Raw genomic sequence first — 16,820 nt, forward strand, 5'->3', positions numbered from 1 at the left:
CTGTGAGGTCATCTACAAGACTAATTGCTATGCATTCGCATCACAACTCTACTACTTTCAAAAGAAGATTCTGAACTTCTCTAGCCTTCAGTTTTCTTCTCTGCAAACTAAGAATAATCAGAGTACTTTTCAAAGAGTGTTTTTGAAAGGATGAAATAAACCAATATATATAAAGTGACTAGCATACTTTTTGACACACAGCAAGCATTCACTAAAAGTTATTATTAACATTAGGATTACTTTAATTTTAGCATACATCATTCAAGAAATGGATGAAAAAATTACAGCTTTGGCCATCTTTATCTGTATCGGGAACTTACATTGAATCTGCAGCAATACGCATCATTAAATTCCTAAACACAGAGCACAAACAAAAAATGTCAATCTCTATAGATAGTGGCTGAGCCATTTTTATGATGTAGTTTTAGACCATTCCGAAGCGTTTTTTTTTTAATTTCAAAAGTTTGACAAAGGATAGCAATTATAATACAATTCTGGTTTTATTTTAGGTGATTAAAACATCTTACATGTTTTGACAATGCAATTGTTTTGTTTTCTACTTTCATATTTCCTTCTGCAGATATTTTTGTCTCTTATTTAAAGCTACTTGCTCTTCTAAGAGCAATTAAACCCTAACCATTCTTACCATCACTTTAGGATTTTCTTAAGTTAAATTTATTTCTCATTTGCTAACTACCAGAGTCCTCTTGCCCTAGTCAAATCTATCACTGTATGCCTCTCATCTCTCCTTCTTCTCATCTAACTCAAGGATCCAGTCCAAACTTCGTATTTTCTGCTTATACCTTCTTACCAGTTCACTACTTTGGTTTGTGATCCAATAGATTCATAGTATCCTAAACTTATAGAGAAGAAAAAGAAGTAGCATAACATGCTGACTACCTCACGAATATGACTAGAGCTTTCAAGAATAACCACATGATTCTATATATTACATAGTCAGACCAGGAATTAGGAAAATGACCATTGGAGATTCCTAATTCATCTATGCTCATCCATTGAAAAAACTATTAGTGGTAACATGTGTCTCTTGAAAGAATTTTTATTCACCTAGATTTTGACTCTAACAGAGCTAATGATAAGACTGTAAAATTCTATGTGGCTTTCTAACATCCTCATCATATAAACTAAAACCTTGTCCTCATAGCAGCTCAGGTCCCTTCGATAAAATGGCTATGACAGAGATTGGCTAAAAGCTCACTAATTCCATTAACTCTTCCTGAAATTCAATCGAGAACAAGTTCTGTGTGATGGGACGTGGTGGAAGTGATATACATAATTTCCAGGCCTGGCCATAAAACACCATGGATTGACTGACCACATTCTGTCTTCCTTTTCTGCAGTGGCTTTTGGCAGTGTGTTGAAAATGACAAGTGTCACAAAACTGGAAAAGTCTGGGTTTCCAAGTGACCATGTTGGGGGACAGCTCCTAAGAATGGCTTGTCAACCTCTACTGGACTATGATATAACCAAGAAAGCAGTCTTTATTGTGTCAAGCTATTGAGATTTCAGAGTTCATTTCTTACTATAGCTTAGCATAGCCTAACCTGACTAATTTGGAAATGGAGGCCATTTCATCCAAGAAAATGATACGGTTTCCTTCTTAGATGACATAACCAATTTGAGAATCAGATACTGGTTTAGCAAAAGGCCTTTTCTGTCAGATAAAATATCTATAGAGGGTTTTGATCAAGTGCCCAATCTGATCAACTTCCTACCATGTTACTTCCCTGCTCAAAATACCCTAAAGCTTAACCATTGCTTAACATTTAAGGGCTTTTCAAACTGACTAGTAAATACTAAGTTTGGAGGGATTAAACGCATGCAAAGCACTATGCATGCTGCTTGATAAAACATAGTTATTAAGCAATTTTCTGCCTTTTCCTTTTTCTTTTATCCTGAGGAATTATAGACTACTAAGCAGACAGATATTTGAGGAAATTTCAGAGGAAAGAGAAAGAAGTGAAGAATGAGCTGGGCTGGAGGTAAGAGAATGGGGGGAGAAAGTGAGAGTACTCCTTATTCCTCCCCAATCCTGATACCCACTCACCCCCATTTCTTGATCCAGGGCCTCCAAATAAGATATGAAAGAGTAGACCTGTCACTTTTTCTAGGAAGGAATTAAGCCCGAATGGTTGACTTCATGCAACTACATAAGTACGTATACCAATTTTGAAGTGATCTTAAAGATGGTGCAACAGAAAACCAGCCAACTATATCCAGATTACTAAACAAAATTAACTTTAACATTGACATTAGCTGTCAATTTTCCTCTGTTCTCTACCTTGACTCAAAAGTCTACTGGCTAGGCATGCTAACTCATGCCTGTAATCCTAGTGCTTTGGGAGGCCAAGGAAGGAGAATTGCTTGAGGCCAAGAGTTCAAGAACCCATCTCTACAGAAAATAAAAATTTTAAAAAAATTAACCAGGCATGGTGGTACACACCTGGCTAGTAGTCCCAGCTACTAGGGAGGCTGAGGCAGGAGGATTGCTTGAGCCCCAGAGTTCAAGGCTCAGTGAGCTATGATTGTGCCACTGCACTTTAGCCTGGGTGACAGTGAGACTCTGTCTCTAAGAAAATAAATATAAAAAGTCTACTGTTCATTTCAGCTTTAACGTGATTTTCTGTTAATAAATTTACATTAAACAACATTAAATTACAATCTATAGTATAATTTTATCAAATGTAACCAGTATTTTATTTTAAAAAGGTATCTTTGATACTAACCTTGGTTTCTGTGATTTTCTTTTGGATTGCATCTATTGTATAGGGACCCTCCTTCCATGACTCAAGCTTGGCTCTGGCCTGTCCTAAGACCTGCTCAGCTTCTTCCTTAGCTTCCAGCCATTGTGTTGAATCCTTTAACATTTCATTCAACTGTTGCCTCCGGTTCTGAAGGTGTTCTTGTACTTCATCCCACTGATTCTGAATTCTTTCAACTAGAATAAAAGGAAAAATAAATATATAGTAGTAAATGCTAGTCTGGAGAAGACATTTTAAATGTAACTTCCAAACGTTATCTCACATTTATGTTGCTTATTTAAAAAATTATTCATTGTGTTATGGCTAGGATGATGAACAACAGGATTCTTTACTTTTTTGATGGCAAATATTAGTTTCTGTTAAATTATTTTCCTGAAGGTGACATAGAACATCAACATATATATAAAATTTTAACTCAATTCTTGATCCCTAGAACCAAATATGAATCATCTTTTAGAAAAGCACTACAGCAGAATATCCATATCCCCTTATCCTTGCCACTTCAGCACCCATCAGCCTGATTTCCCAGTGCCAGCATTTCATTGCCTGAAGGCTTTCTGTTGCCACAGGAGTTTGCTTTGCCATCCATGTGACAGGCTAGACATACCAGGCAATTGATGCCTCCCCTCCAGCTCCCAGAGGCAGCCTGTATATAATGACTAATTGTAGGAATTGGGATATTGTTACACTAGCTCCCTTGATGCTGGGGGAAATAACTCTGAGGCATGTATTTTACAAGGGTTCCAGAGTTTCCCAAGGGATAAAGCTCCAGTGACCCACAACAGCAGCTGGCTTGATAATGCACCACTCTTTACTGGCTGCCTTGCCTCACCTGTCTCATTTTTCCACTCTTCTACTGATTAATTTACCCCCCCCAAATAAATCACTTGCTCTTAAAACCTTTTCCAAGGGTCTTCTGAGTGAACCCCAAGGGAAGATAAGTGTATTAGAAACTTCTTCTTTTTCTTTCTTTTTTTTTTTTTTGATGGAGTTTTGCTCTTGTAACCCAGGCTGGAGTGCAATGGTGCAATCTCCGCTCACTGCAACCTCCGCCTCCCGGGTTCAAGCTATCCTCCTGTCTCAGCCTCCCGAGTAGCAGGAACTACAGGCACGTGCCATCATGCCCAGCTAATTTTTTTTTTTGTATTTTTAATAGAGACAGCGTTTCACCATGTTGGCCGGGCTGGTCTCAAACTCCTGACCTCAGGTGATCCACCTGCCTCGGCCTCCCAAAGTGCTGGGATTACAGGCGTGAGCCACCGCGCCTGGCCAACTTCTTTTAACAATACCTAAGAATTCACGCTGGGTGCATTTTGTAAGACTGGCTTATATTGAAGCCATCACTGGTATCATTGGAAGTCCAAGAGGGAGGTACTATATAGATTCTACTCTGAAATATGTTCTTTTCAAATATTAAAATAAACAGGACTACATTATTTTTTCTATGCAACTTCTCTAAGCTGGTTTTATGAAATAAAAATAATACAGAAAACAAGTAATAAAACTGCCATCTACTTTATCCCTTAAGCATGAAACCTGATAGACATTCTAGATTCTTTCCTAAGCGTCACCCAACACCTCATATAATTAGTTACAAATTTCTCTTATATATAACTTCTTTCCTCTTTCTATTGGCACTGCAAACCTCTATCATTTTTTGCCCTCACATCCATAAGAGGCTCTATAACATCCTCCCAGACCCAAATCTCTGTTTTAGAATGTAAATTCTATCCTATATAAAGATTAAAACTAACATAAATCTGATCACTGCACTCCCTCTTATAAAACCCTACAATGTTTCCCTACTGTCTTCTGGAATATCTTAGCTGGACATATGTGTTCTTCTATGATCTTGCCTAGATAATCTGAGAGGTTTATCTACAAAGCAACAAATAACAAGATAAGCAGGGTATAAGAAACCATCACAGATAATACAAGAACCTTGCAGCAGTAGAGCTGTTACTACATCTAGGCTCAAGGGATGAGGGGAGGGAAAAGTGGCCAAAAGCAGAGAATTGGAATGAGAAACCACCCTGAGAAGAGCAATAACCTTTTGTCAAAGGACATAGTCAGCCTGTGGCAACCTCAAAGGGAGGGAATTAGGAGAATAAATATCTTGACCTCACTTTACCTCCTGTCTTCAATTTCCTTCTAGGGCTCTTGGGTGCCTAAACCAACTGGAAGCCAAAGGGCATGGGAGCCCAATGATGACAGAGGTCAGCTTCCCAGAATAAAGAGCAAGGGAGAGAAGGTCAAAGAACGGCTACAGATGGACAAACAAAATGTATATGGCACAGGACTATAAAACTATGCTTCTTATTTTGTTATGTAAGTAAAGTCCTTTTTAGTTAACCCTGTTGCCTCCACAAAGTTATGTGAAGTTATAAGTTAAAGAAATACTTGAGATGGCCAGGTGCGGTGGCTCACGCCTGTAATCCCAGGTCTCTGGGAGGCCAAAGCGGGTGGATCATGAGGTCAGGAGTTCGAGACCAGCCTGACCAACATGCTGAAACCCAGTCTCTACTAAAAATACAAAAATTAGCACACGCCTGTAATCCTAGCTACTCAGGAGGCTGAGGCAGGAGAATCACTTGAACCCGGGAGGCGGAGGTTGCAGTGAGCCGAGATCATGCCGCTGCACTCCAGCCTGGGTGACAGAGCAAGACTCCATCTCAAAAATAAATACATAGAAAGAAATACTTCAGATATTTTGTAAATAAGCATCAGGACTAGAAAGACCCCACAAAACTAGTGATTGTAACATGAAATCAAAAATATAGTCCCCAGAATAATTAAAACTGAGTAAGTGGCACACATTATAGACTGCTGTTTTTTTTATCAGGTTTATTTCTGTTTGGGTGTTTGCTATGTATTGCAAAACTAGTCGACATATTATATTGCAACTTCAGTTAACATGTCAACCTCTGTTTAACCGTAAGTCTCTCTCTAATCTTTGAACGCCATTGTTTTGTGTGTCTCGTTGTTGTTGCTCCACTAGGTAGTGGAACAGCTTTCGTAGTTGAGGCCTTGTAATTGTTTAGTCTTCTAATTAATCTTTGGTTTATAAAATAAATGGTGTAAATGCTCTTATAAGAAAGCTGTATAAAGTGTAAATGAAAATGTCTTTAAGTGTTCTGAAATATTCTGTGGATATTCCAATTACAAACCCTTTTTCAACTTATCATAGCAGGCTACTTTAGTACACATACTTGGGACCTTTTTCTCATATCCTACTGTTATGTACCATGTGTATTTGAAAATAATAAAGTTGACATTCCTTAAAAATAGTCTCTGATTCCAATTTGCCTTCGCTTTCGTTAGTCTTAATTACTAACATTTTACTATGCTAGCAATATTTTTTAGAATGCCTAGTGGTTTTCACATAAACATAGCAAGCTGTTTTGATTCATGCCAGTAAATATTTTGTACATCCTATAGTTCATTTCAATAGGGAAAACAGTCTATATTTTTAAAAGGCCATCTCTAGATATTAGGAAAAGATAAAGCAGTTCTTCCTATTATGTAGGAAGATAATTTTAATTGTGGAAAAAGAAGGAAACTTTTATAACCTGAACCATTATTTCAGGCAAACATGGGATTTGAATGCTTGCTCAATAATAGAAGGCTTTCAGCAAAAAAGTGGTCATATGTGTGTTATGTAGCAAGTTAAAATGGCTCCTTGGGGTGTGCATCCCACTGAGGGTATGCTTTTTCACCCTTGACCTTCAACTGTACATTATCATAATTTATTAGTTAATTAAAAATATTTATAGGCTAGAGACTCACTCAATAATCCATCTATCCCTCTGTGCATCCCCACACATCCATCCATCTAGCCAGCTGGTCTCTATTTTATTTACCATCTGTTAGACACCAGCCATTATGATAAGAACTTGGGAAACAAAAGGGTTTAAGACAGATTACCTGGCTTCTGGTTTAGGTGCCTGTTAGATAGTGGTGCTATTCACTGCCTATCCGAAGAATGCAGAGTGAGCATGGAGAAGATAATGAGTTCAGTTTTGGACCTATTCACTGGGAGGTTGTGAGGAACACACACATAAAACTAACATTTTAGTCAGGAGGACTGAAGGATCTATAGCATAGCTGTGTATTTTGGGAGAGACAGAAATCTGGGATTGGCCGTCACTACAGAGAAATAAAAAGCAAAGCCTCAAATGCAAGTGCATTCTCATTTATATGGCACATAGACTGAGCCCAACACCGGGTTGGGAATGGACTCCTGGAAAATACAACGTATAAAGAATAAATAAAACACAAAGAGCAAATAAGATGAATGAAAGACTAGAGAAGGAGGAGGAATATCAAGAAAGTGTACTTTTATAGAACATGGAAAAGAAAGATTTTCAAAAACACAAGAGTGATTAACACTTTCAAATCTCATAGATGTCACAAGACATAATAAAAATCATAACTAACATTTATTTGAATATCTACACTGTCTGAAGCTCTGTGTTGTTCTTTCCTTGCATTAATCACTTAATCATCATACAATCCTATAAGTATAATTGTTTATGTTCTTTTTCTATTGCTGCAATTATCCTCATTTAACAGATGAGGAAATAAAGACAGCGTTAAATAATTGGTCTAAGGTCACATAGATAGTGATTGTTAGAGCCGACACTTGGATTCAAGAAGTTAGACCTCCAAAGCCCATGCCAAAAGTATCCACTGGCTTTGGCCACATGGAATTCCCTGAAGACCATACACAAAATGATTTCAGTGCAGTGGTAGAAATCTTACTGTAGGAGATTTAAAAATATCTATGAAAAAGTAAAGACAGTAAATTGTAGACTATCCAACCATAGATCATTATAAGAAGGAAGTCAGAGGGGAGTTTGGTGTCAAGAGAAGTTTTTTCCCAAATATGGAAAACTTCAGTATGAATATAGGTATTGATTGGGGAAAATGGTCAAAAGACAAAGATGATGCCAGATGGAAGAAAAGTCCCTGAGAAGGTGCGTGTACTGAACATTAACTAACTACCTCCTTCTCCTGTGTTTCCCCTGTTATTTTTCCATTTGTGCAGTTTTCCCACAATAGACCTCTCTTTGCTCTGTGGATGGTGTGTACTTAGTTTCAACTCATCTCCCTGGCTTTAGTGGTTAATTCAAAGATGGACTTATGGTTCCAAGTAAGGTCAATCAGAACCAATCAAACAACTCTAGGATTTTTGTTGTTGTTGTTGTTCGTGATTCTAAAAGAGAAAACCCATTGCTTCTTGTTTAAGATGGATGAGAAAGCACATAGTTCTGCAGTATCCTGATATCCATCTTAGAACAATTAAGAGGAATTAAACGGAACAAATAATGGGGAGCAGAGCCATGCAATGGAGAAGGAAAACTAGAATCTGGTCATACTATTTAATTCCTGAATCAAGCCTCGTCTATCTTTCAACTGTTTAATGACACTGATCAATACATTTCTTCTGAGTAAGTCTAAGCTACTTTGAAATGGATTTTCCATTACTACAATGTACAAGTTCTAACTTATAGAGAGAGACAAACTCTTCTGATGTAAACAAAGGTCTCCTAGGAATTGTGCAAGAATCACGGGAATTGTACATGGGAATAGCTTTCAAATATAAAAGTTTAAAAGAGGACTTTGATCCTGCTTAAAGTAGCTTTAACTAGGGTATCTAGAGAAATACACTGAATGCTTATATCACCTTGGAGGAGTTCCTACATAAAAAATTTCCAAAGCCCATAGAACCAAAACTTACCAAAAATGTTATGGCATTTAGACAACATTATTCTGTGAGCCTTATGGGTAGGAAGGGATTTTTGCCACCAATGTTTACCTCTTTCTATTCAATTTCTTTATATTATGAATACATACATGAAAGTGACACTCAAAAAGAGAGACATCTGGGGACAAAATTATCCCAGGACATTCACATATAGGGTGGCCACGCCTGGTTACATCCATGGTTTAAAATAATTCTATTCTTTTTCCCTTTTAAGTAGATCTTTGATAACGGAACACCCACTCAAATGTCATCATCACATATAAAGACTTCCCCTGCTCTCATAAGTGCAGTCATTTTCTCTCACCGTGGTTCTCCCATAACACTTTGTTAAGATTTTAAAACTTGTACTGTGTACTACTATGATTTACATTTTTACATTTTACATTTCTGTCTCTGACTCTAGACAGTGTCCCTGCCTCAAAGGCAAGGACAGAATCTGTAGAAGATGCTGTCAGGGCCCATCTATCAGCCGTTGGCACTCATCATTCAAGTATAGGCCAGCAGTGTCCTAGTACAAGCATTTGCCCTACTGCAAACCTGAGAGATTTTCCTCAGCTTGCTAGATGCATTGGCCAGAAGTGCTGGAAAGTTAATGTACCAGGAAGCATTTAGCCAATGATGGATAAGAGTTGGAATAGTTAGCCCTGGTTCCTTGCCCTTATCCCCTTGTGGTTGACAACTTTGAGGCATGTTTTTTGTTTGTTTGTTTGTTTGTTTACTATCTCCCAGAGCTCCTTCATCAGGATCAAACCCCAGTGGCCCAAAGCAATAACTTGTTCCATAACTGGCTTAATTATTGGCTTCTTTCATTTCTTATCTCATTGTCCCACTCTCCTACTGGTACTTCCTGGGATCACATTACAACCAAACCACTTTCACCATTAATCATTGTTTAAAGGTCTGCTTCTGAAAGAAGCTAGCCTAAGTTAGTATTTTATCCATTTAAAAAAAATCCTTCTCTGGCAAAGTGGAAGAAGCTAGAAAATAAAAATAAAGTAAAAAGTAAAAATTAAAAACATCCTTAGTGCACAAACTAGTGTTTGGCATTTGGAATACCTTCAATAAATGTCTGTCAAATGAGTTGTACATGTAGATTATTTCCATTATCCCCACTTTCTCTTTATAATGATATAAAAATGCCATTTCTAAAGTTAACCTTTGCCCAGCATCTTCAGTCTTTCTTCTTAAGTAACCACTATTTGTTTGTTGCATTTCAAGTTTTCATAATTTGAAAATGGACTCAAGACTTTTCCATTTCCTTCCTTATTTTCCTCTTATGCTTATGCTCATGATCTCTATTCCAGGCAAACAAATGTCCTCTGAATTTCCTTTGTTTCTTATTTAATGCCTTTGTATCAACCACATTCATTTGTATAAAACATCTTTAATGTCATGTTTACTAGTAGAATATCTGTGCCTTATATAAAATCCACAAATTAAAAGATATGGGAGGGTCAAACGATTCAGTAAGCCAAAACTAATCAATGACCTCTCTTTCCATAACTTTCTTAAAATAACTATAGGTTAGAGAGAATCTGTTGGCATATCCTATTGCCTGTGTCTATCTTCTTAATCAAATTATAGATAAATAATTTAGAAACGTCCCTCTATATATTGAAGCCAGTGGATTAGGGTCTTCCACATGACCTAGGGAGACACCAGCTGGCATGGCTAAGGGAGTGGTTGCACCATACCTCCCCTACTCCCAGCAGTGAAGCTTGCAGCAACAGAAGTGACTCCTTACTTCTCGTTAAGGAGAAGAGAGCAAAAAGTAAAGAAGACTTTGTCTTGCATCTTGGATACCAGCTCAGCCACAGTAGGATGGGGCAGGGGCAGAGTCATGAGGCCCCCATTCCAGGCCCTAGTTCCTGGATAGCATTTCTAGACACACCCTGGGCCAAAAGGGAATCTGCTACCTTAAAGGGAAGGACTCAGTCCTATCAGGATTCATCAGCTACTAACTAAAGAGGCCTTGAACGTTGAATAACCAGTTGCAATACCCAGGGAGTACACTGTGGGACTTGGCCTCTGAGATGTGCTGGCTTCATAGGTCACCCAGCAAATTCCCAGCTGTGGTGGTTATGGTGAAAGACCCCTTCTGTTTGAGAAAAGTAGACAGAAAAGTAAAGGGGACTTTGTCTTGCCCCTTAGGTACCAGCTCAGCCACAGAAAGGTAGAGAAGCAGGCAGGCTTCTGGGATTTCTGAGTCCTGGCCTAGGTTCTTGGACAGCATTTTTGGTCCTGCCTTGGGCCAGAGGGGAGCCCAAGGCCCTAAAATATGGGTCCCAGTTCTCTCAGCATTCACCACAAGCTGATGGAAGAGCCCTTGGGCTTTAAGTGAACACCAGTGGAGGCCAAGCAGAACCCTCATGGTGGTGAGGGCCACAGGGAGAGGATCCTCTGCCTTTTAAAAGGGCAAGGAAGAGCAGGGAGCACTTTATATTGTGGTGTGAGTGCCAGCTTAGCCACAATAGAATAGAACATGAGGTAAACTGCTAAGGTTTTTGACTCCAATGACTGGCCCTCAGACAGCATCTCCGGATATGCCTGGGGCCTAAGATTTCCACCGAAAAATCTGCTGCCAGATGTATTGAAGCTCCACTGCATGTTATTTGTTTCCTTTCTCTTGCTGCTTTTAGGATTCTTTCTTTATCCTTGACCTGTGGGAGTTTGATTATTGCATGCCTTGAGGTAGTCTCTGAGATAATTCTGCTTGGTGTTCTATAACTTTGTCGTACTTGAACGTTGGTATCTTTCTCTGTTTCTGAAGTTCTCTGATATTGTCCCTTTGTATCAACTTTCTATGCCTATCTCTTTCTCTACCTCCTGTTTAAGGCCAATAACTCTTAGATTGACCCTTTTGAGGCTATTTTCTGGATCTTGTAGGCAGATAGCCTGTTTGAAAATACACAGCCAGAGAAGACAAAAGAAAAAAATAAGAAACAATGAAGCATACCTACAAGATCCAGACACAAAAAACCCTTCAAAAAAATCAATGAATCCAGGAGCCAGTTTTTTGAAAAGATCGACAAAATTGACAGACCGCTAGTAAGACAAATAGAGAAGAAAAGAGAGAAGAATCAAATAGATGCAATAAAAAATGATAAAGGGGATATCACCACCGACACCACAGAAATACAAACTACCATCAGAGAATACTATAAACACCTCTACGCAAATAAACTAGAAAATCTAGAAGAAATGATAAATTCCTGCACACATACACCTTCCCAAGACTAAACCAGGAAGAAGTTGAATCCCTGAATAGACCAATAACAGGCTCTGAAATTGAGGCAATAATTAATAGCCTACAAACCAAAAAAAGTCCAGGACCAGACGGATTCACAGCCGAATTCTACCAGAGGTACAAAGAGGAACTGGTACCATTCCTTCTAAAACTATTCCAATCAATAGAAAAAGAGGGAATCCTCCCTAACTCATTTTATGAGGCCAGCATCATGCTGATACCAAAGGCTGCCAGAGACACAACAAAAAAAAAGAGAATTTTAGACCAATATCCCTGATGAACATCGATGCAAAAATCCTCAATAAAATACTGGCAAACCGAATCCAGCAGCACATCAAAAAGCTTATCCACCATGATCAAGTGGGCTTCATCCCTGGGATGCAAGGCTGGTTCAACATATGCAAATCAATAAATGTAATCCAGCATATAAACAGAACCAACGACAAAAACCACATGGTTATCTCAATAGAGGCAGAAAAGGCCTTTGACAAAATTCAACAGCCCTTCATGCTAAAAACTCTCAATAAATTAGGTATTGATGGGACATATCTCAAAATAGTGAGAGCTATCTATGACATACCCACAGCCAATATCATACTGAATGGGCAAAACTGGAAGCATTCCCTTTGAAACCTGGCACAAGACAGGGATGCCCTCTCTCACCACTCCTATTCAACATAGTGTTGGAAGTTCTGGCCAGGGCGATCAGGCAGGAAAAAGAAATAAAGGGTATTCAATTAGGAAAAGAGGAAGTCAAATTGTCCCTGTTTACAGATGACATGATTGTATATTTAGAAAACCCCATCGTCTCAGCCCAAAATCTCCTTAAGCTGATAAGCAACTTCAGCAAAGTCTCAGGATATAAAATCAATGTGCAAAAATCCCAAGCATTCTTATACACCAATAACAGACAAACAGAGAGCCAAATCATGAGTGAACTCTCATGCACAATTGCTTCAAAGAGAATAAAATACCTACAAATCCAACTTTAAAGGGATGTGAAGGACCTCTTCAAGGAGAACTACAAACCACTGCTCTATGAAATAAAAGAGGACACAAACAAATGGAAGAACATTCCATGCTCATGGATAGGAAGAATCAATATTGTGAAAATGGCCATACTGCCCAAGGAAATTTATAGGTTCAATGCCATCCCCATCAAGCTACCAATGACTTTCTTCACAGAATTGGAAAAAACTACTTTAAAGTTCATATGGAACCAAAAAAGAGACCACATTGCCAAGACAATCCTAAGCCAAAAGAACAAAGGAAGCATCACGCTACCTGACTTCAAACTATACTACAAGGCTACGGTAACCAAAACAGCATGGTACTGGTAGCAAAACAGAGATATACACCAATGGAACAGAACAGAGCCCTCAGAAATAATACCACACATCTACAACCATCTGATCTTTGACAAACCTGAGAAAAACAAGAAATGGGGAAAGGATTCCCTATTTAATAAATGGTGCTGGGAAAACTGGCTAGCCATATGTAGAGAGCTGAAACTGGATCCCTTCCTTATACCATATACAAAAATTAATTCAAGATGGATTGAAGACTTAACGTTAGACCTAAAACCATAAAAACCCTAGAAGAAAACCTAGGCAATACCATTCAGGACATAGGCATGGGCAAGGACTTCATGTCTAAAACACCAAAAGCAATGGCAACAAAAGCCAAAATTGACAAATGGGATCTAATGAAACTAAAGAGCTTCTGCACAGCAAAAGAAACTACCATCAGAGTGAACAGGCAACCTACAGAATGGGAGAAAATTTTTGCAATCTACTCATCTGACAAAGGGCTAATATCCATAATCTACAAAGAACTCAAACAAACTTACAAGAAAAAAACAAACAACCCCATCAAAAAGTGGGCGAAGGATATGAACAGACACTTCTCAAAAGAAGACATTTATGCAGCCAAAAGACACATGAAAAAATGCTCATCATCACTGGCCATCAGAGAAATGCAAATCAAAACCACAATGAGATACCATCTCACACCAGTTAGAATGGCAATCATTAAAAAGTCAGGAAACAACAGGTGCTGGAGAGGATGTGGAGAAATAGGAACACTTTTACTCTGTTAGTGGGACTGTAAACTAGTTCAACCATTGTGGAAGTCAGTGTGGCAATTACTCAGGGATCTAGAACTAGAAATACCATTTGACCCAGCCATCCCATTACTGGGTATATATCCAAAGGATTATAAATCCTGCTGCTATAAAGATACATGCACATGTATGTTTATTGCTGCACTATTCACAATAGCAAAGACTTGGAACCAATCCCAATGTCCATCAATGATAGACTGGATTAAGAAACTGTGGCACATATACACCATGGAATACTATGCAGCCATAAAAAAGGATGAGTTCATGTCCTTTGTAGGGACATGGATGAAGCTGGAAACCATCTTTCTCAGCAAACTATCACAAGGACAGAAAACCAAACACCGCATGTTCTCACTCATAGGTGGGAATTGAACAATGAGAACACCTGGATGCAGGAAGGGGAACATCACACACCGGGGCCTGTCGTGGGGTGAGGGGACGGGGGAGGGATAGCATTAGGAGATATACCTAATGTAAATGACAAGTTAATGGGTGGAGCATACCAACACGGCACATGTATAGATACGTAACAAACCTGCAAGTTGTGCACATGTACCCTAGAACTTAAAGTATAATTAAAAAAAAAAAAGTAAGTTGTGATGTTAGAAACATAAAATGTGGGAGGAGGGAGAGTAAAAGTGTTGAGTATACACACACAATCAAATTTGAGTTATTATCAGCTTATAAAATGTTTTATGTAAGCCTCAGAGTATCCACAAAGCACAAACTTATAATACATACATGAATGATAAAAACAAAAGACCCAAAGTATACTACTACACAAAACCATCAAAACACAAAGGAAGACAGCAATAGAGGAAGAAAGGAACAAAGAATCTGTAAGACAACCAGGAAACAATTAACAAAATGACACTAGTAAGTCCTTACCCATCCATCATTATTTTGAATGTAAATAGATTAAACTCTCCAATCAAAAGGCATAGAGTGGTTGAGTGGATTAACGACAACAACAAAAAACAAGACCCAAATATGTGCTGCCTACAAGTGGCTCATTTCACCTTAAAGGACATGCATAGACTGAAAGTAAAGGGATGAAAAAAGATACTCCATGTACATGAGAACAAAAAGAGAGCAGGGTAGTTACACTTATTTCAGACAAAATAATCTTTAGGTCAAATCTGTTCAAAGTGACAAAGAACGTCATTATATATTGATAAAGGTTATTTCATCAAGAGGACATAACAAGTATAAGTATATAAGCAGCCCAAATCAGAGCACCTAAATATATAAATCAAACATTAAGGGATCTGAAGGGAAACATAGCCTATAACATAATAATAGCAGGCAATTTCAATATTCCACTTTAAGCAATAGACAGAAAAATTCATAAGAAAACATTGGACTTGAATGACATTTTAGACCAAATGGACCTAACAGACATATACAGAACATTGTGCCCTGAAGAGTAGGAAAATACAGATTCTTCTCAAGTACACATGTAACATTCTCCAGGATAGATCATATGTTAGGCTACAGACAAGACTCAACAAATTTAAGAAAACCCATCATGTATCTTTTCTGACCACAATATAAAATTAGAAATCAATTACATGAGAAATCATATAAAATTAAGAAATATGTGGAAACTAAACAATATGCTCCTAAACAATTATTGGGTCAAAAGAGGAAATTCAAGAGGAAATTTTTTAAAAATCTTGAGACAAACAGAATTGAAAACACAACATAGAAAAACTTCTGGGTGTAGCAAAAGCAGTGCTAAGAGGGAAGTTTATATCAATAAATTCCTACATCAAAAAAGAAGAAATATCTCAAATGAAATACCTAACATTATACCTCAGGAAACTACAAAAAGAAGAATGAATTAAGCCCAAAGTTAGCAGAAAGAAGAAAATAACAAAGATCAGAGCAGAAATAAATGAAATAGAGACTAGAGAAACAATAGAAAAAAAATCAATAAAACTAAAAGTTGGTTTTTTGAAAAGCTAAACACAATTGACAAATCCTTAGCTAGACTAAGAATGAAGAGAGCAGGCTCAAATAAATCAAATCAGAAATCAAAGAGAAGACATTATGACTGATAACACAGAAATACAAAGGATCCTAAGAGACTACGATGAACAACTATATACCAAGAAATTGGACATCCTAACAGAAATGGATGAATTCTTAGAAATACATAATCTACCAAAACTGAATAATGAAAATTGGAAATCTGAAAAGACCAGTAACAGTTAAGGAAACAGTTAAGGAGATTGCATCAGTATTTAAAAGTTCTCACATCAAAGGAAAGCTCAAGACCAGATGGCTTCATGGGAGAATTCTACAAACATTTAAAGAAGACCTAATACAAATCTTTCTCAAACTCTCTTTTGGAAAACTAAAGAGGAAGGGATTCGTCCAAATTTATTTTACAAGGCCAGCAATACCCTGATCCCAAAGCCAGGCAAAGACACTACAAGGAAAGAAAACTATAGGCCAATATCACGAATGAAATTAGGTGCAAAAATTCTCAATGAAATACTAGTGAACCATATTTAATAGTTTATTAGAAGGATTATTCACCATGACCAAGAGGGATTTATCCCTGGGATAGAAGGTTGTTTCAATATATGCAAATTAATAAATGTGATTCAACATATAACAGAATGAAGTACAAAAACCATATGGTCATTTTAATAAACGCAGAAAGAGCATTTGACAAAATTCAACATCCTTTCATGAGAAAAACTCTTAGCAAATTAGGTATAGAAGAAATGTTCTCCAAAAGAATAAAAGCCATAAATCACAAGCCCACAGCTAACATCATGCACAACAGTAAAACGTAGAAGGCTTTTCTCTAAGATCAGGAGCAAGACAAAGATGCCCACTCTCCCCACCCTTGTTTAACTTAGTACTGGGAGTCCTAGCCAGAGCATTTAG

General features: G+C 37.8%; 1 protein-coding gene across 14 annotated transcripts in view; it reads right to left on the reverse strand.

Annotated features, from left to right (window-relative positions):
- DMD (dystrophin) overlaps positions 1-16,820 on the reverse strand; it is a 2,616,526-nt gene that overhangs the window by 557,852 nt on the left and 2,041,854 nt on the right. For all 14 annotated transcript variants that reach the window (XM_063804906.1, XM_063804905.1, XM_063804907.1 and 11 more), the window contains one exon: positions 2,748-2,959. In XM_063804906.1, the coding sequence (XP_063660976.1) occupies positions 2,748-2,959 (212 nt within the window). The remainder of the gene's footprint in view (positions 1-2,747; positions 2,960-16,820) is intronic.

This window comes from Pan troglodytes, chromosome X (assembly GCF_028858775.2).
Source record: "Pan troglodytes isolate AG18354 chromosome X, NHGRI_mPanTro3-v2.0_pri, whole genome shotgun sequence".
NCBI classification, from domain to species: Eukaryota; Metazoa; Chordata; class Mammalia; order Primates; family Hominidae; genus Pan; species Pan troglodytes.